The sequence below is a fragment of the Perna viridis genome, chromosome 6 (genome assembly GCF_037379345.1).
Source record: "Perna viridis isolate PV_CMFRI_1.1 ecotype Kerala chromosome 6, ASM3737934v1, whole genome shotgun sequence".
Taxonomy (NCBI): Eukaryota; Metazoa; Mollusca; class Bivalvia; order Mytilida; family Mytilidae; genus Perna; species Perna viridis.
Window position 1 is genome coordinate 42,972,646 of NC_142450.1, and position 21,386 is coordinate 42,994,031.

Here is a 21,386-nt window from a genome sequence, read left to right on the forward strand (position 1 = left end):
GTTGCTCATGTAAAGTCAAGTCCGGGGTAGACAAACGAGGAAAGGAAAACTATGACCCGTTGAATTAATCAGTTTCCACGGTGCAGATGGATACACCATAATGATCCATGAGTTAATGATGACGAACATAAAACTTCTGTAATGATGAACCCTGTTCCAGAAGCCTATTTGTTAGAGTTCTAGTGCAAAACAAAAAGTGTGCGTAGTTTTGGCAAGCTCTGGCATAACGTATGAGTTGTGATATGAACACTCCATACACAGGTGCTGAAGGGATGTTGCCACAGATGAAAGGAAAGTTGACAATTCTGAATGAAAAGTCATCACGTTTGTAAGGGACACAACTCTTACAAATCATTGGAACTTGTCTTGTATAGGAAATGCCCCAATGATAAGGGTCACTGTGTGAATGGGAGAATACACACATAGTTATATGGTCTCACTAACCACATCCAGGTCAAATGCCCCCCCCCCTCCCTCCATGTAGTACCAAAAACACACTGAACCTAGACATATGCATTGTAAGTGCATTATTTGTGTGTATTATTATTAAAAGTAGTCAAAATAAAGCTGAGAATGTGTACTTTAAAATCATATATGTAATTAACTACAAAAGTGTATGAATATTGTTTCACAAAATTTACATGAATAAATAATACTAAAAATCTACATTTTTGCCTTTTTTGTTAACAGACAGCATGGAGGCAAATAACTCACACTAGTAAACAATATTCATACATTTTTTGTAGTTTATTACAAATATGATTTTAAAGTACACATTGTCAGCTTTATTTTGACTACCTTTAATCAGAATACACACAAATAATGCTCTTACAATGCATAGATCTAAGTTCAGTGTTATTAGTACTACATGAGGGGGGAGCATTTGACCTGGAAGATGTTAGTGTGACCTCACTGATTTCAAGTGTTGTGTCCCTTATCCTAGGTCTACCTGCTTAATACTATATATATTTTTTCTCATGCAAAGCATATTACTTCCCATTAATTTTTAAAATTCTATTCTGGATAAAACACATTAAGATATTTACTATCTATTTCCTTTTGTTATTTTCATTTTCCTTTTTACTGATCAATAACTGTATTGATGTACAATGTAGATACAAGTAGTTGGTTTTGTTCATAAAATTGCTCAAAAAAATTATGCTTGTAGGTGCTGATTTAAGATAACTTTTATTATAAGTCTTACATGAGTATTGAAGACTAAGAGGTGTCATATTTTTTTTTTTTTTTTTTTTGTTTTATGCCCTTGCCACAAAGTGCCAATGGCCATGTAGTTTTTAACTTATTTGTCATTTTTAGCTCACCTAGCCCAAAGGGCAATGTGAGCTATTGCCATCACTTGGCATCCATTGTCATCATTCATCATTGTTAACAACTTTTTAAAACTCTTCTCCTCAAACACTACCTGATGAATTTGAACCAAATTTGGTATAAATGTTCCTTTGGGTGCCCTGTATAGAACTGGACTGGGTATTTTTTATCTTTTGAAAAACATGGCTGCCTTTACTAAAAATAGAACATAGGGGTCAGACAGAAGTTTTTCACTTGTATCTCCAAAATTATTAGGTTTAGCCAAATTCGAATTAAAATTAGAATAAAAATAAGCAGTCACCCAGTAGCCAATGGCTACTACATTTTTAGCTTTGTGGACTTTTGGTTAAATTTAGTTAAACATATAGAAAATATTAAATAAAGATATTCTGGGCTACCAGCTGGTATTTTCTTAGTTTTACCCCTGTTAAGATAAGGCCGACAAAAGCCTGCATTGGATCAAAGATGTCTGACAACTCCTTGTTAGAGTAATTGCCCTTGAAAGGTGAAACATGATTCAGGCTTTTAAGAGTTCAGTTGTTTTATCATGAACAGGGAAAAAATGTGTTGGACTTAATAAATTTCATAAATTTGACTTCCTTCCAAACTTTGCTCATGTTGAGTTTATTTTTTGTATGTAAGTACATTTTGAATGATTTACAGATCTGATCAAGTACTTTTTTGCACTGCTCAACTGATTTTTTGCATGAACATGGCAAGTTTCATAAGTACACGTCATACAGCAACTTTCATTCACTTTTCATGTTAACACTGCAACTTTCATCTATTTCATACACTTTTCATGTTAACACTATACAAGAGACTAATGCTGTGTCAAACACAAAATATTGTCCAAAAATGAGAGATCTACTTATATTTGCCCAATAATGTTTGACAACTGTCAAAGTTTATATATGAGTACTTAAATGTAAAATTTTTCCACATATTTGCTTCACCGTTCACAAATGCATTTCTTTGCCTTGGTGATATCATTTAATTAGATCTACTCAGACAATGTTTTTACTTGAGATTTTAGTTTGTATAGCCCAGGAATTGTAGGATTTCAACATTTGATCACATCAGTCACCATGGGAATGAATATTTGTGAATAGGAGTTAACCATTCAAACCTTGTTAAAAACTTCTCCTTAATAATACTTATGTAAGGAAGATTAATGGGGGCCAGTGTCTAATTACTTCTCTTATTTACACTTTCAGAATGATCTGTTGAATCATTGTTTTGTTGAGTGACTTTGAGTGGTGGCATGTTATCTTACAAATTACATCCTTTTATACTTTGATTTATTGATTGTTTTTATACAATACAATTTGGAAAATGCACTTATTTAAAAATGTATTTTTCAGAAAAATGAAGGTTGTGTGTGTACTGGACAGTTGGGGGAAGTCAACTCCAAATGTTGACAGACAGTCTGTTTCAGCGACAGCTAATCTAGGGGCAATTGACTCACCAAGGAGGGCAGCTCTTACTGTGATAGAGAAAGTTTGCAAGAGGTATTTGAAGAACCAACTTTTTTCTGACTTAAAATTTAAAAGGGTAATTGAATGATTGAGGAAGCTATTATCTTTTCTTCTTGTTATGATGATATATTTTGAGAAAGACTTTTCATGATCTTAATCAAATAATAACAAAAAACTACATACTTAAGAAAAAAAATTCAAGAACCAAATAGTCCACTGTTTAAGCCAGAAATGGACCCCAAAATCATTTATTGTCTCATGCATAGTATTATTAGGCAATTAATGTGCTTTGATTTGATAGAAGTCTTGACAAATAATTGGGTGCTCAGCCCACAGAACTTCATGGATATGTACCGTAGTTAGTTAAAAAGGATACCCCTGCTTCAATGATAAACGTTTCCTCAACTCATTAAAGACCAACTGTTAGAACAATGCAACACTCAAATTCTCATTCGAGTGTTCAGTTATGAGTAAACTCGTTGGAGCCACTACAGATGGCAGCTGACTTTCACTCACCTTCAATTTTCCAGTAGCAGCCAACTTTTTCCCACGTTACCCATCCAATCTCTATTCCTACCATTGACCTGAAACCAGAAGTAGGGGTATACTGCTTTATCCTTGCTTGTTTATCTGTCCGTCTGTCACATTTTATATACCCCCCCTTCACAAACAAAGTAAATTTTATTAGTGTTGGATGACCTCAAAGGAGATAATCCAAATTTAAGGTATTACATTTACATGTTGTAAGTCCTTTTGAAGGGGGTATTCTCTTTGTGAGCTTGCTCACAGTATTTTTAGTTCATAACAACTTATCACTGTCATTTTGGCTTTCCGGTTTTATGTCTCAGTTAATATTTTGACCCCTTACATTTTTTGAACATTTGTACAGATGGAATAAAAAGATATCTTTAGTGGAATAAACTCACAGATTGTTTATTAATTTTCTGTTTCACTTTAATTTTATCAGCTTGTTTTACTGTCCTGATTATGCCAGAATACTTGCAATAGGATGTAAAGCAAACAACAAGTATTTAATCAAATTATTGATAACAAGCAAATGATCATGTCAGCTTATTCCGCAAAATAAAATTTTCAGTTATGTAAATAATTTTTTTTTCAGGAAGACTTTTTAGAGAAAATTAATTTATGACTTATTGATATTTTTCAGTATTGATGCAATATTAGAGCATGTTCCATTTAAGAAGTTAGATTTTGGCAGTACCGCAGTGTTGGAGGAATTTTACAATGCTGATGTTGTTGTTGTTGATATGACTATCCCTGTCCAACAGTCAGCCCTGTTTTATCACATTGGTGTTCGACAGAGTATGGGTATGAAACACAACATTGTCCTGTTTTATGACACAGATGTTGAGCAGTCCCTGTCATTAAAGGTAATTTATTGTCCTCAAAAGTACTACTAGTTCTTTTTACAATATATTTTGTGTGATTCTGTTTCTTTCACACAATAAACAAAGCATACAGCATGGCAATGGTATAAAACTTAAAAAACTCAGCTGGGGAAATTAAAAGCTTGAATATTGTTGCTTTATGTGTTACTTAGTTGACCAATTCAACAGCTTATCATTCCAATTTGTTTTTTATAACATGTTACAGTACAGATTTTCTTAATACACTTGGCCTATTTTTACTGAAAAACCTGGCAATTTTATCTGGAATTGTATTTAGGACTAAGTATTTAGTTAACACAACACTGAGAGAAATTGATTTGAAGGGACAGCATATCAAGACATCATGAAGATTTGACTGGTTTCTGCTTTGGGTTAAGGGTAGACTCATTCCATTATATGATTTATGACTGTTCTACCAGTCTCTCTCTGCTTAAAGGAGTTCCCCATGTCTTGGACATTTAATAGATGGCATTATGATGACAGAGTAGTTGTCATGAAACAAACATCTTATGGATACTGTCTATTCTTCACATAAGGTTCTTGTTAAGGTTTATATGGTATATGTTTCTTTCTATATGATTGATTGAGCAATTTACTTGCATTAAGTGGCTAATGATGTCTGTGTAGTAAAATAACTTTCTGGGTTTAAATGGATTGCAGTTCCTGTCTTGATAATTTCCAGTTTATTTTGTTAGTTAATGGGGTCAGGGGTCATTAATTCTTGTCTTGTTAATTCCCTGATTATTTTAATTGGTTATTAGTTTAAAATGTAACCATTACTTTAAGTCAAAAACTTTTCCTGTATTTGAATTTTTTAATGGGATCACAAAGAAAATGTTATTGTATACAATGGTTTGGCACTGTATTTGTACACCTTGTGGTCGTCATCATTGTTGCTCATACCACAAAACTAATATTTTGATAGATTTTATGGATTATAACTTGAACCAAGTAAGAACAAGGGGTCATAAACAAGCATTTTACTGATTGAAAAAATGAGAAAAAGGGAACGGATCTCTTTGAAAATTTATCACAATGTACCATACCACAAAATGAAGACTGTGATTGATTTTGGAGGTTTGGACTAAAAACATGGTCAAAATGAGGTCACTAAGATTTTTTTTCTTACTTTTTGTCAATTGTTTAATCGCATCTTAAATTCAAAGCTTTATCAAACTTGACCCATGTGTTAATGCTTGCGCCACCTGTTAAAGGTTTAACCTCTGCAGTTGTATTTAACTGCTCCCTGCGAAGCATTTTATTAATTGAATATAAATGACTTTACTACACAGGTCCATTTGACACTATTTTAGTAGATGTATATGTCTTGGATAGAATGTTAGATTTCTCATTCAAATACTGTCATTATGCATTTTTAATGAAGTATCATTCAAGATATTCAATAGTCATTGTGGTTTTGTACATTGTACATGTGATCACCAATGCATTCCAAATATGTCAGATATAAGGAATTAAAGGGTTTGTTCAAATATGATATATTTATTTGTTTTTTTGTGTTTAACTGCCTCTATGGTCTTGGGGTAGTATGTTTGCCTGAAGATCAGGGTTGATCCCCACCAAGTCACATTAACGACTTCAAAATTTATAGTAACTGCTTCTCCACCAAGCATTAGGAAATATAGTGACACTTTGTTGGTTTTGAGTCAAAATAATGTATCATTGTGGCATGCCTTCCTGTGGGTTTTATGTCTGGTGTCTGTGAGCTAGCACAATAAAGATCCAGCTCAGTTTGTTAGACTAACACAACATTGGTCAAACTTTCATGTCCTGATATAATATATCTACCATAGGATGATAAACCATAACATATTAATTATTTGTTATAAGAAGTTACAGGGTATAACAAATATAATAAATTTATTTCAGGCACTTTTTGACAGCACCAGAATGAAACAGAAGGTTCTCAATTTTCTTTTGAAGTTTTTGTTCTAACATTGAATAACCTTCTAATACAGTTCTTGGACCCTTTTAGTTTAAAACTCCCTTATCCTTTGTAGACAGGGTATTAACATAACAAATTGTTACAATACCTGAATATATACTTTGTAGAACACTATTATAACATTCTTTTTGACATAATCATTGATTCAGATATTTACATGTAAGTAACATGTCTTTATAAAAATTACACAGGAGGTGATTCATGCATGTCAAAACCCCATTCAATTAATTATTACATCTAATTGTCCCCTTTCGGCAAATGCCGAAGGGGACTTAGGTTTGCACTGCGTCCATCCGTCAGTCTGTCAGTCAGTCTGTCAGTCCGTCAGTCACACTTGGTTTTCTGGACTTTTTTTTGTAATGCCTCATTTAATTGATTTCATATTTGGTATATAGTCTTATCATGACAAGTTACAAGTGAGCTTCGAATAATGTTACGGTTAAACAATTTTTACAGAAGTTATGGCCCTTGGATATAGAAAATTTAATGAAATTTTATGTTTTCTGAACTTTTTTTTGTAATGCCTCATCCAATTTTTTTCATATTTGGTATATAGTCTTATCATGACAAGTTACAAGTTAAGTTTGAATGATGTTACAGTTGAATGATTTTTACAGAAGTTGTGTCCCTTGGACATAGAAAATTTCATAAAATTTTATGTTTTCCAGACTTTTCTTTGTAATGCCTCATCCAATTGATTTCATATTCTTTAGCTAGTCTTATCATGACAAGTTACAAATTAAATTTAAATATTATTGCGGCAAATTGTTATTATCTACTGTAAAATGAAGCTCAGGTTTGATTTTGATGGAATTTGCTTTTGTTGTTCAAGAGTTATTTTCTCTTGATTGTTAAAAAATAACACCATCCATTGTTAGTTCACATATATAAAAAAAATCTCATAAAGGCAGTGAGTTCAAAGGCCGAAAGGGGACACTGTATTGCATCAGCAATACTGTCAGAATGCTTGTTCAGAAAAAGTTACTCAGCTTGCTTGTAGTTTGTCATTCAGTTGTTGTAGTTTCAAGTAAAAAAATATATAAATTTAATGAAATTGGCAATTTGTAAAAGTTATCTTTCTTGATTTGGTTCATTTAAGTGGAAAATGAGGAAAAAACAGGAAATAGAGTGTCTGAATTTACATGGTCTGTCACTGGTACATTAATAGACAGTAGTACTGCACTGACTTGACAGGAAACCAAAATGTTGATAAGGCTTTAATAGAACTGTGAGGAAATACAATTTGAACAAATTTTTGACAAATTCCTATATCAAGTATTTTCAAGTCTAGTCAAGTCAATTAACTTTCAGTGTCCTTTTCTTGCAATACATAATTTTGAACAAAAGTCTTCTTATCACGGAAAATAGTTTATCTTATAAAGATAATAAAGAAAGATAAAGTTAAATCAATGAATCTTGTTGTTGTTTCATAATTTAGATGAATAAAAACATAAGTATTTACTGGTCACTGCATTGTCAATGAGTATCCAGCTATAATTGTGCTAGGAGGAAAAATTAAAATTGTCCATTTCTGCGTTTGCTCCCAAACTATGATTTTTTTTACCACATAATAAAATCTCATGAATAACATTCTAGTTCAGTTTTAGATTCTTTCTTAAGCATTTCATTTGGTTGGGTTTGAATTTTGTTTTGAAATTCATACTTGATCTTAGTGTGCTGATTACAGGGTATATTATTTGATTGTCCTGGTACAAGAAACTGATGTAGAAATAAACTCATACTTGTCCATAGGGCATTCGTTATTCCAATTCAGACAAATTTCATGACAAGTTAATATTTTTATATTAATTTTACCAAAAACTTGCTTGAGGAAATAAAGTGATCATAAAAATCATTGTCATCCACTCATTAGTCAATGTGTTGTTGCTGCTTCTATGTACAAAATTTTATGTGTAACTACTAGGGTATAATGAAGAAACTAAGTCTGATTATTTGTTTGGAAAATTTTATTTTCATTTGTAGTAAAAAAATATATAAACTCATTGAAAGATTTCTTAAGCAACTATTGTGTATTAACATTGTGCCCTAATAACCGATTTAAAAAGGAAATTTTTTTCCAATAACACATGTTTTTGTAACAGCTGTTTCAATATGATTTGACTTCTAGTGGTATTTCTCCAAAATTGATATAAATTCTTTTAATGGAGTTGATTTCATTGAGTGATTTGAATGAAATTGGAGAACATTGCTAACAGTAAGATATATTATGTATGTCATTTACACTATCTGAACATATTGTATCAAAATTGTTGTTAAATTTTACACATTGTTACATAATGACAAAGCTGTATGGATGAATACCAAGAACATAGCCTCATAGGTATTGATTTCTCAGTTATTTTTGGAGGACATAACTAAGAAGTTGTGACGTTTTTTTATTTATTTTTTTTTCACAAAACACTATCACCGATAAAAAAATTTCCCTGGAACAACTAAGCTGTGCAGTCCTTCATGAATAAAATCACTTATATTGATTTATAAGATTTCCCAAAATAACTAAAAATGTAAACACTGTAACTTATCAGAGATTTTCAAAAACCACAAAATATTTTTTCCCATGAATTGAAAATATTTCAACTAATCATAGATTTCCCAAAAGCACAAATGATTTTCCCATGAATCAAAGCACTTCTCCAGGTTAAGGATTTTCCTTTAACAACATAACAGAGCTCCATAGATTAAGACACTTAAAATGGCCATCTTCATCACCTTACCACCAAAAGTTTTTCAGTAAATCAAACCAGTTATACAGATTTAAGACTACAGCAAAGTTTTGTTCCACATGTCATGTCAAAGCACTTTCATCGATCAGATATTTCCCAAAACTACAAAATGTTTTTTCATGATCTGATCAGAGATCCCCTAAAACCACAAAAAAATTTTCCCTTCAATGATCAAAGGTTTCTCCAAACCACAACACAGTGTTCCATGTATTAAAGCACCTCCACTGTTCAGAGATTTCCCCTGACAACAAAACATTTTCCATTGAATCAAATCCTGTCTACTGTAACAACAAAACAGTTTTATATGAATTGTAGCACAAAAACCATGAAACAATTTTCCTTAAATGAAAGAACTTTCACTTATTTTAGGTTTCCCCAAACAACAAAACTATGTTCAATGAATTTAAGCACTTTTACTGTTCACAGATTTCCCCAAGCCACAAAACTTTTCTCATTGATAAAAGCACCATTACTGATCAAAGATTTCCCCTAACAACAAAACATGGTTCAAAGAATTAAAGCTCTTCTTTTGATTAGAGAATTCCAAAATTTACAAAAATGTTCCCATGAATCATAGTTTTTTCATCTGTTCATTTATCAGAAACTTCTCAAACCACAGACAATTTTCCTATGTATCCAAACAGCAGAGATTTCCCAAACAAATGTATCAAATAAATGTGAAGTGATCATAGATTTCCCCTAAGAACAGAATCATTGCATTGAAGCTATTAAATTAATACTTTTGAAGCATTAAATGGAAGATGGCTTGATCAGTAATCCTTCAACCTAATTAAGTAAGGTGATATATCAACATTAATAGTAATGCAGTTTCTTACATGTAGACAGTTTAGACTGCTATTGACACAGTTTAGACTGCTATTGACACAGTTTCCTAGTTATTTTTCCCAGTTGGATTTAGTGTATTAATTCCACTGTTGACATAAACTTAAAATAAGTACATCAATATTAATATTTTATAAGCTGCTTGAAAACTCATAGTTCTTTATGACATACTGATATTGTGTTGTTGACAGCTGATTTTGTTTTTTCCGTGTTTGTTGATATGAACAATGCATCGGATTGATAAGTCATAATATTACAGATATAATTAGAAAGACAATTAGTTGTTATCTGGTAAGCTTTTTATTATTGTTTTATTGCCGTACTATTTTAGTTCTTTTATGATTATATAATGATTTTGATGGTATTGATTGAGGTCTTTGCTTTAATCTGAAGTGGTTTGTCTGCAAATTATGGCACATGTTTTTTGAATAAATATTTTGTTGAGATTTTGATTTTTTGTCAGTGTTCTAGGATTCTGAATGCCTTCCATTGGGTGCAAGTGAAATATTGGTGAGAATAAAATATTTATTACATTTCACTTTTCATTTGGCAAGTAGAAAAAATGAATTTCCAAAAAGATTAATTAAGTTTGGACAGCAGACATCATTGCTTGTAGGAATGTTAATTTTCAGTTTGAGCTTTCCCATAGAAACCCATAATTTTCAAAAAATTTACAACTGTGCATATCCTTTGTGGAATCCCCAGCAATACATTGAAAATTGATCCTTTTTCAAGGATACACACACCATTCAACTGCTGATTTCCTTAGTAATGTTATCTGAATTTCTTTGTAGAAAGCTGATGCTCTTGTGTCACTTAAAGTGAGCTTATTTTTTTTTTCTCAGCTTCTAAGAAATCTGTGTTGATGACCATAGATGTGTATTTTATTACCTTTCTTAAAATTTCAGCAAGCCATACATGAAGTAAGCAAAAATAAAGTCACTGGTATCAATGTGTAACCCATTTGTTTTATCCAAACCAAAAATTTGATTATGAGTGAAGCTAATTTGCATTGAATTCTTTTCTTGTTTTTATATTTTTTGTATATTTGAGCAACATATCCATAAGGTGCTTTTTTTCAAAAAAAATTGTTGGCAGTTATACTGACTGCATAAAAATATAAGTACTGGTAAGTCTTCTGCAGATATAGCCATATTATGCACACAAGCGTGAGCGAGAGATCATAACACATTAAAGACTGAAACAGGCATTGCAAAGGAGTAGAGCATTAAGGGAGGTAAAGAGAGTGCAACTGTTTTCAGGTTATTTAAAGAGTTTTGTGCTGTGTTGGGTACATCTTGTTCTTTAATATCTCAATGATAACAATTTTTAAAGAAATAGACCAAAAACTGAGACTCAGCATTAGATCTCTGCAACAGACTTTAGATTCCGGTAGTTCATTTTTTAAGATTGATAAAATCAAGACATCCCTAGTTGAGAGATATCAAACTTTCATTATTATAATATGGCTTTTTTATTGTTACTAAACAATTTCTATAACATGAAGATGGTGAATGAAAATGGTTGTTTATAAATAGAAATCTTTTGACAACAAACTGTGGTCATGATTGTCAGTGTTTGAATTACTTGTATACATCTTGGTAGAATGATGTGTGGCTCCGTCTTCAGGTGGATCCTCCTTTCTCAGCTGTTTCGCCACTGTCCACTACAACATCCAGAGGTGTGCCGACTGGAATGATCAAGTCCCATCCCGGAACCACTTAGCTCTTCATCTTAGTTATTGGTCTTCCATTTGTCTGCCCTCTTTCTCTACAACCTGCCTTTCTACACAGACATCCTATAGATCTTCTGGCTGCTCTAGTAATCCCCATGGCTCTGAGTGCTCTCTACATGGAATGTCCAACGAAACCTCTGCATCCCACTTCTACAGCGAAGAACCTGATCTTCCATTCATTCTGTTGACAATCTTTCACCAGCTCTTGGTACTTCAGGTTCTTCCTCTCATATGCATCTTCCATTCTGTCTTCCATGGCACAGTTAGTTCTAGAGGCATTGCCTGCTTTGTTGTCGCTGACCAGATGACAATATCGGGCCTCTTGTTTGTAACTGCTATTTCTATTGGAAACTCCATTCTCTGTCTCAGGTCTACTGAAATCTGCCAATCTGTTGCTGTCCCTAATAGACCACTTCCTTCAACACTAGCTCTGTGTCCTGTCTCACCTTCCTTCACAAAGTTGACAAATTTCAAGCTTTCTTTTTTTTTCTTTGGCTTCTTTACATTTCTCTCTAAGGTGTCAGCTAATACTGCTAATACTATGTCATGTCTCCAAGTGTACCTTCCATCTTTCAACAACTGAGCATGGTGATAGTATGTGTTCTAGATTTGCTGGCTTTCCACATAGTACACACTTCAGATCTTCTGTCAGTCCCCAAATTGCAAGGTTGGTAGGACTTGGAAGGACGTCATACACTGATTTCAGCTTAAACTACAGTCTGGATGGTTCCATTTTCCATATATTGTTCCATACTAGCTTCACTTGTCCTGCGCCGTCCTAGTTTAACCAGCTTCCTTGTTTTTTCATTCTGACTGCCTTCACCATTCTAGCGTCTTCCTTTATTGTCTGGACTTCTCTCTGTACTAACTTTCTTTTTCCTTCTGCTGATGCTGTTCCCCATTTGTCTGCTGGTGTGACATCAAGTCCCTTACGATTACCACTCTTCCCACTATCTCACTGTGCCTCAAGCGTGACACAGCTTCATCAATTGCCTTCCTTGTTGACCACTCCCTCCCTGTCTTGATTTCGACCCTTGCTGTTCGTACTTTCTCATCCTTTGCTGTCTCGTGGCATCAGATGTTGCCGTACTTTGGTCACCTTGAACTCTTCTGTGATGGATTTAAGAGGTAGCTGTAATTTTGACCCGAAGTATATAATCCAATACTGCTGAATTTCCTTGGTACACCAAGCCATCTCCTCAAATAGCTGTTTGCTGTTGTCTCCATTCCTTCAACCATGGTCATTGGTACATTGTACACCAGCAGAGGCCAAAGCAAATGAGGTAATATCCCATATTGATAAATCCATACTTTGTACTTTCCAGGTAGTCCACTCCTATCAGCAGTGTTCATCCAATCATCTAGCTGGTTACAAGTTTCCCTTATATTCTGCCTGTCTGTAAGTGAGTCATTGAAGAACTTTCACAAACATTTCACAGGTTTCTCAGAGACTGTTGGTATTATCTCGTTGAATGTTTCTTCTGTCACCTTTCAGTTCTTGATCACCAGACTTCTAGATTTTCTTGGTTTTACGTTCATTCTTGCCCAGGTGATGGCTTATTCCAGTTCTTGTATTGTCCAGTTGGCTTCAATGACTTTTTTGTTGTAACTGTCATGTCATCCATGAATGCTCTTCCTGGTGGTTGACACACTCCTGACTTCATCCAGGGTCCTCTGCTCTTCTTCTCTACTGACTTTACTATCATATTCATAGCTCCTGTGACCATTCTTTGATCCATATCTAAAATGTAATTGTCTGATCTTGCTACAGATCTATCTAATTGGTATTTAAGTAGGATTACCTTATTTTTCTGAACATACATCTTTGTAACTGTGACATTTGGTAGAATAAAAACTTTCATAATTTCATTCGGTTGAAGTATTGAATTAGAATGAAAGTAATTTCTCCTGGGTATTTGCATCATTTGTTTAGGGGTGTCGTTACTGTTTTACCCATTTTTATATTTTCCAGCTAAAAATACTTTGGGTTTTTGGCAGGCTTTTGTCATTCATGTAGCACAAGGATGTCTTACTAATCAGTTCGGTTAAATTTTAGATGTTTTTTAACTGTTCTTGGCTAAGTGTTTCATTTAGAATATACTATGTATTATATGTTGCAATAAATTACATGTTGCAGCAGTGTTACTGTGCAACTATCTATTTATCATAACTTTACAACTATTCTCCATGCAGATTCAAGGTTAATTGGTGTTAAGGTTTAACCATTTTTTGTGTCCATTGTTTGTGTAATGGACAATGATGAGTGAGAAAATATGTGTGATTTCATCTTAAATGTGTTCATGAATGATTAGTATTAAGTTGGTGAGTTCCGGTGTTTGAATTATAAATGTAAATGTTAATCCTACAGCTGAGTCTATGTCAAGAAAAGGTTCATCTCAAGTTGTCTTGGTATACCATATTTCATTAAATTTTTAAATTAGATTAATTTTGATCCAGCCTATGTCTTGATTTTCAATTAAAACTTGCTTGGTTCCTGGACTGGATATGCACATTCAGTAATGTATATACATAAATGCAAGATGATTAATTTTAAAATATTGACATCTTTTTGGTGTCAAGATGCTAATATATATATAAAATGACATTTATCTACAATGTTATAAAGAAAGGTTACTCTCCAAACACTAACATTAAATATAACTTAAACCAATATTCATAACATGAAATTTGAAAAACGTTACCAAAACCTGCAGACAATATCCAAACTAATACTTTACTTTAAATTTATTGAACTTTCATTAAACTTGCTTTATCATTTAACCAATACTAATAACCTATTATAAATGTGTATTTTATATATTGATGTATATAGTGTGATCTGATATGATCTACAATGACATAAATGTGCATTTCATACATTGATATATATATGGTGTGATCTGATATGATCTTCAATGTCACGAATGTGTATTTTATACAGTGATTTTTATGGTGTGCTCTGGTGTGATCTTCAATGTCATGAATGTGTCTTTTAAACAGTGATATATACAATGTGCTCTGATGTTATCTTTGATGTCATGAATATGTATTTTATACAGTGAAGAATATGGTGTGCTGTGTTGTAATCTTTAATTTGATAAATGTGTCATTTATGCAGTGATGTGTATGGTGTGCTCTGATGTGATCTTCAATGTCATGAATGTGTATTAAATGCAGTGGTGTATATGGTCTGCTCTCTTGTGATCTTTAGTGTCATGAATGTGTACTTTATAAAGTGGTTTTAATGGTGTGGTCTAATGAGATCTTCAATACAATGAATGCATATTTTGTACAATAATTTTTATGGTGTGAATGCCATGAATGTGTATTAAATATAGTGATCTATGTGGTGTACTCTGATGTAATCTTCAATGTCACGAATGTGTACTTAATACATTAAAGTGAGTTCTGTTGTGATCTTCAATGTCATGATTGTGTATTGAATACATTGATGTTAATGGTGTGCTCTGATGTAATCTACAATGTCATGAATGTGTCATTTATACATGGAGGAATATGGTGTGCTCTGATGCATTCTTCAAAATCATAAATGTGTACTTATTGCAGTGTTGTGTATGGTGTGCTCTGGTGTGAACTTCAATGTCATGAATGTGTACTTTAACATTGTGTGCTCTGATGTATTCATGAATGTGTTTTATATATAGTGATGTATTTGATGTGATCTGGTGTGCACTGGTTGGGGCTTTAATGTCATGAATGTGTACTTTATACAGTGATGTGTATGGTGTGCTCTAATGTATCTTCAATGTCATGAATTTGTATTTTAAAGAGCAATGTGTATGGTGTGCTCTGATGTTATTTTTAATGTCTTGAATGTGGATTTTATACAGTTATACATGTAGTGTCCACTGCTGTGATCTTCTGTTGCTTCCTTTTTTCACACTCTATCTTTTACATTATAAATGATGCTATCTTGTTTTCCTTTTAGTTATCGTGTGGTGCCAATGTTGAGTTTCTACCTTACCAAGTTGATAATAATACTACACCAGTGGTTGTAGAGAACTCCACATTACCACAAGACATCTGTATGCATCCAGAAAAGGGTCTATCACTACATAATCAACTTAAAAGACGACTCGTAGAATTACAAAAGGAAAACATGTTAGTATGATTAAGGATAATAAGGACTAAAATTAGAATAAATCTGGGGCCATAGACACCTGACTGGTTCTTCTCTTAAATGTGAATGTGTAATTTGTTTTTACATTCATTATTTATAAATTTATGCTTTCAACTTTATCATTATGGCAAATTTTGACAAAATGTGATTTTTGTATGCTTTTGTTGTCATAGAACTCATCAATCATTACATTGACTTTCAGAGTTCACCAAAAGGAGCGATTTTTGAATGATTTAAGGAAAGCAAGACAGAATTATAAAGGAGAAGAATTGATCAAGGTATGATATGATCCATCTTGGTTGAATTTCTGTATGTAAATACCCCGTCTTTATGAATTTATGCTGGCTGAACAAAATACGTGGAGTAAAATATTATTAGATATGATTTTTTTAGCTCACCTGGTCAAAGTCCATCACTTGGTGTCCATTGTTATCGTCCGTCGTTGTCATTAGCAGTTTTTCAAAACTCTACTCCTCTGACACTACTTGACCAATTGAAACCAAACTTGGTATGAATATTCCTTTGGGTATCCTGCATAGAACTGATGTGAGGATTTTTGTACTATCAAAAAAACATGACTGCTGTAAAATAGAACAGACAGTACTAAATCGTTAGGTTTAGCCAAATTCTGACTGGATAAAAGTATTCTGAATGATGAGATCTTTATATGGTCTAATTTGGATTTTAAATCTGTGAAGCCATGTTGGAGTTATTGCCCTTTTTCAACTTTTTTCTTGCTATTTTTAATGTTATCTCTTTCAAAAATCTTTTCCTGACACTATTTGACTAATTGGAACCAAATTTACTATGAATGTTCCTTGGGGTACCCTGCATAGAACTGATGTGGGGATTTTTGATCCGTCAAAAAAACATGGCTGCCATTTCTAAAATTAGAACATTGGGGTCAGACAGTAGTTTTTTACATATTGTATCTCCAAAACCAGTAGGTTTAGCCAAATTCTATCAATTCCTGAAATGATCCTTATTATAAGGCCTACAAAAGTTTCCAGGGATCAAAGTTGTCAGACGACTCCTTGTCAGAGTTATTGCCCTTGAAAGATGAAAAATGACAGGGGTTTTTTTTGTACAGTTTTCAGCCAATATATTGAAAACTGTAATAGATAGAAACTTTCAATTGCTGAAAGGATCCTCATGATGAGTCCTACCAAAAATTTCTTGAGTCAAAATTGTTGGACAACTCCTTGTTAAATTCATTGCCCTTGAATGACAAAATTTAACCAGGTGAGTGATTCAAGCTCCTGGGAGCCTTTTGTTTTTATTCTTATCAGTTTCCATGTTACTTTTTATAGCATATTTTCCTTGACAAATACACTCTCCAACAAACAGGAATACACTGTAAAAGTTTTGTGAAATAAACTCATTTAAACAATGTTTTTCTTCTGCTAAAGGGATTTTTCACAAATGTTTTTGTAGCTGAACTGTAAGAAAGCATACATGTATGTTTAGTATGATATTGATGATGGAACTGTTTTGGAAGCATTGCAATGATCAGGAATATTATACGTGTGAAGCTGACAAATATGATAGAGATGTCATATAAGGAATATATGTTTTCAAGTTTTTAGCTCACCTGGCCGAACGTTTTTTTGCTATTTTTAATGTTATTTCTTTAAAAAAATCTTCTCTGAAACTACTTGACCGATTGGAACCAAACTTTGTATGAATGTTCCTTGGGGTATCATGCATAGAACTGATGTGGGGAAGTGGGGATTTTTATCCATCGAAAAGCATGGCCGCTGTTACTAAAAATAGTAGTTTTTCTCATATATCTCCAAAACCGTTAGGTTTAGCCAAATTCTTTCAGTAGCTGAAACGATTCTTATTTTTAGGACTACAAAAGTCTTCAGGCATAAAAGTTGTCAGATGCCTTCTTATAAGAGTTATTGCCCTTGACAGGGGAAAATGACAGGGTTTTTTTTTTTTTTTTTACAGTTTTCAGCCAGTGTTTTGAAAACTATGATAGATTTAGACTTTCATTTGCTGAAATGATCCTTATGATAAATCCTATTAAAGTTTTCTTTAGTCTAAATTGTTGGACAAATTCTTGTTTAATTTATTGCCCTTGAAAGGCAAAATTGAACCAGGTGATTCAGGCTCCTGGGAGCCTTTTGTTTTATTGGCATTTAATGTAGTACCTATCTTATATATCACATTCTTATGTACTACAGAGGAAATTGCATGGAAATCATTGTTTGTCAATAAATATATGATTATTCTCAATATGATGTCATTAAGGATAGTCACCATTTAAATTTGATTTTAGGTATTAGACGGGATGAGAAGAAGATTGGATGATCCTCAACTCTTATCTGTTGATGTTGTATTCAATATGTTATTGTCTTTCAGGGATATTCAGGTAATACTTACAACAATTATAAAACTTTGGGATTGCCTACAAGAAAGAAAAAACAAGTATTAACTATGGGAAAACATACAGGAAATAGCAAGTATAAACTAGGGGAAAACATACAAGAAATAGGAAAAATATACAGGAAATAGCATGTATAAACTAGGGGAAACATTCTGGAAATAGCAAGTATAAACTAGGGGAAAATATACAGGAAATAGCATGTATAAACTATAGGGAAACATTCTGGAAATAACAAATATAAACTAGGGAAAACATACAGAAAATAGCAAGTATAAACTAGGGGAAAATATACAGGAAATAGCATGTATAAACTAGGGAAAACATTCTGGAAATAACAAGTATAAACTAGGGAAAACATATGGAAAATAGCAAGTATAAACTAGGGGAAAATATACAGGAAATAGCATGTATAAACTATAGGGAAACATTCTGGAAATAACAAGTATAAACTAGGGAAAACATACAGGAAATAGCAAGTATAAACTAGGGGAAAATATACAGGAAATAACAAGTATAAATTAAGGAAAACATTCTGGAAATAACAAGTGCAAACTAGGGGGAAACATTCTGGAAATAACAAGTAGAAACTAGGGGAAAACATACAGGAAATAACAAGTAGAAGCTAGGGGGAAACATTCTGGAAATAACAAGTAGAAACTAGGAGAATGCATTCATAAAATACAAATCTCTTTAGTTGTTGTTTACTCCATAAGGCTAGTTTATAGAAATTTATAGAATCTCTGGTTTTTTATACATTTTGTATTGTGTACATTTTGGCAGTGCTATGTGGATATCTATAAAGAATGTATAAATGAATATTCTTATTCCATGAAAATGCTATACTGATCAGCTCAGGAAGAATTGACATATAAAAATTATCACCAAATATGTTCCTACATTGTATGCATTATGGGCAAAGTTATGTTGTTTTTATTCCCTTAATATAATTAGAAATGGTTGTATCTAGTTCCAAGTTTTTATCATTTAAGATTTAGTTTCAAAATCAAGTCACTATTAACTGATTTCCTGATTAACATTATATTAAAATCTTTATGAGGATTACCTCAGGGACTGAGATAAAGCTGTAGTATGAAGGACATTAATTATATATACCCCACTCAATGAGTGGATGGTATAGTGGTATCACCTTGTCTGTCAGTCATTCTGCCCTTCCATCCAATTTTTGTTGCAAATATCTCAGCTCTAAATGGATGGATTGATTTCAGATTCATTGTGTAGCTTCATAGAGATGGGCTTTAACTAATTTCGGACATGTCTGATATCAACTTCCTGTTTCATTGGACTTACCTTTTTTCCCTTTATGGAATGATAAAGAAAATTTTCGTCACAAAAATCTGTGCTCCCCATGGGTGGATTGATTAATAATGTTGTGTTTGGTTTTAAATAGATTAGGTATACATTGTAAGCAATTTTTTGGTGCTGTCCTATATAAACTTGCTGTAAGAGTGAGGATATACCTAGTATAACAATGTATATAACTTCATGATTTTTAGGGCAAGTTTCCTCCAAATGACCTACTAAAACTGTTTGTAGGAAAGTGAATTTGGTTTAGTTTTTTATTTCAAAAACAGAAAAAAGAGAATGATGGTATCCAACTTTGGTCAATGTTAACAAATCTTCAACAGATATAATGAGGGATACTCTAACTAGCTTTGGTGTCATAGGTCATGACTACCACTACATGTACTAAATTTCTATTTCTGCTAGACAGGGACTTGAGTGATAACCAACACAACTTCAGGTGCATGAAATTTCTTATTACAGGAATACAATTCCATGGTGAAATTAGTTGAAGATTTAGAAAACATCCCAAACAATACAATATCGTCAGCCATAGGCATACAGTATCATTATGCCTTTGCTTTAAATAGGAGAAATAAAGATGGTGATCGACAGAAAGCTTTGCAGGTGGTCATTAAGGTAAGAATTGTCATGATTGATAGAAAGCTCAGCAGGTGGTCATCAAGGTAAGAATTGTCACTATTGACATAAAGCTTTGCAGGTGGTCATTAAGGTAAGAATTGTCACAATTGACAGAAAGCTTTGCAGGTGGTCATTAAGGTAAGAATTGTCACAATTGACAGAAAGCTCTGCAGGTGGTCATTAAGATAAGACATGTCACAGTTGACAGAATGCTCAGCAGGTGGTCATTAAGATAAGAATTGTCAGGATTGACAGAAAGTTTGCAGGTGGTCATTAAGGTAAGAATTGTGAGGATTTATAGAAAGCTCTGCAGGTGGTCATTAAGATAAGTATAGTCACAATCTCAGTGGTCATTAATATAGTATTAATGTATGGCCTTTTCCATATTGGCAATGTAACATGCCCGAGGTATTAATAATGGCCGTTACAGCCATCGGCGGCCATTATTAATACCAAGGATATGTTACAGGGGCAATATGGAAAAGGACATGCATTTATGCTTTTATTAACCAACTTTATTTCAGGACATAGTCAGAATCTATTATCAATATATATGATTTCACATTAATTAAAAATAAGCTCATGTCACGATGAATCAAATATTTATGGAAATAAATCATGAAGGTTTTGTTGTCTTTTCCAATAATCCCCCCCCCCACCAAAAAATATTGTAAATTTATAGACAAGTACAAGATTAAACATACCTAATAATTTATATGGAGAAATTGCAATCACCAAAAATGAATATTCGTGATTAACATCACATGACCAATCGCCCAATACCCGACAAAAACTTATCCATAATTTACGGAATATTTGGGTTGTTTCTGTCATTGTTCATAGGTTTATTGATACTGTCCTAGTATGTGACCGGGCAAATTAAAAAACAATAATTTTTTTACGTAAAACAGTGTTTTTAAGTGCATTTTTATCTGGAATGAAGCTATTTTCAAATGTTGTTTTGACAGAGGAGTGCACAAGGTAGGTGAGTGAAAAGAGAAATGAAATTTACTTTGAAGTTTAATTTCAAAACCTGGATTCGTGCAAAACAATGAGATTTGATCTGCACATTTCGTCTTTGAAAATCACTAAAACATGAAAGTCGCCTTTTTTTAGCATTTCTGTATAGAAAAGTATGTGCTCCCACTTTGAGATGTCATTTTTGTTGCCTTTTCCAATAATTCCCCCCAAATCGTAAATTTAAAGTGAAGATTGGACATACCTAATAATACAATATACGTAGGCTCAGTACCATCTTTCAGCAACTTTGAATATCCTTATCTAAGTATTGATGCCCAGTTTTGAAATTCGTAATGCATGGCTGTGATTTTGTAATGACTGGCTGTAGGAATTTCCGGTTCGTAATGACAGTTGTCGAAATTTTCGGTTCATAAAGGATGGGCATTTC

At 32.9% G+C, this 21,386-nt stretch overlaps 1 protein-coding gene across 18 annotated transcripts in view; it reads left to right on the forward strand.

Moving 5' to 3' along the window:
• The window catches only part of LOC148615067 (mitogen-activated protein kinase kinase kinase 15-like), a 65,520-nt gene that overhangs the window by 8,365 nt on the left and 35,769 nt on the right, over positions 1–21,386 (forward strand). For 15 of the 18 annotated variants that reach the window (XM_088589697.1, XM_088589699.1, XM_088589701.1 and 12 more), the window contains exons 2-8: positions 2,694–2,840; positions 3,976–4,198; positions 6,104–6,136; positions 15,451–15,623; positions 15,845–15,920; positions 17,927–18,019; positions 19,820–19,975. In XM_088589697.1, coding sequence (XP_088445823.1) covers positions 2,698–2,840; positions 3,976–4,198; positions 6,104–6,136; positions 15,451–15,623; positions 15,845–15,920; positions 17,927–18,019; positions 19,820–19,975 — 897 coding nt within the window. In that variant the 5' untranslated portion in view covers positions 2,694–2,697. Of the gene's footprint in view, positions 1–2,693; positions 2,841–3,975; positions 4,199–6,103; positions 6,137–15,450; positions 15,624–15,844; positions 15,921–17,926; positions 18,020–19,819; positions 19,976–21,386 lie in introns of those variants that run through there. The other 3 variants (XM_088589700.1, XM_088589709.1, XM_088589716.1) reach the window with 2 other exon arrangements.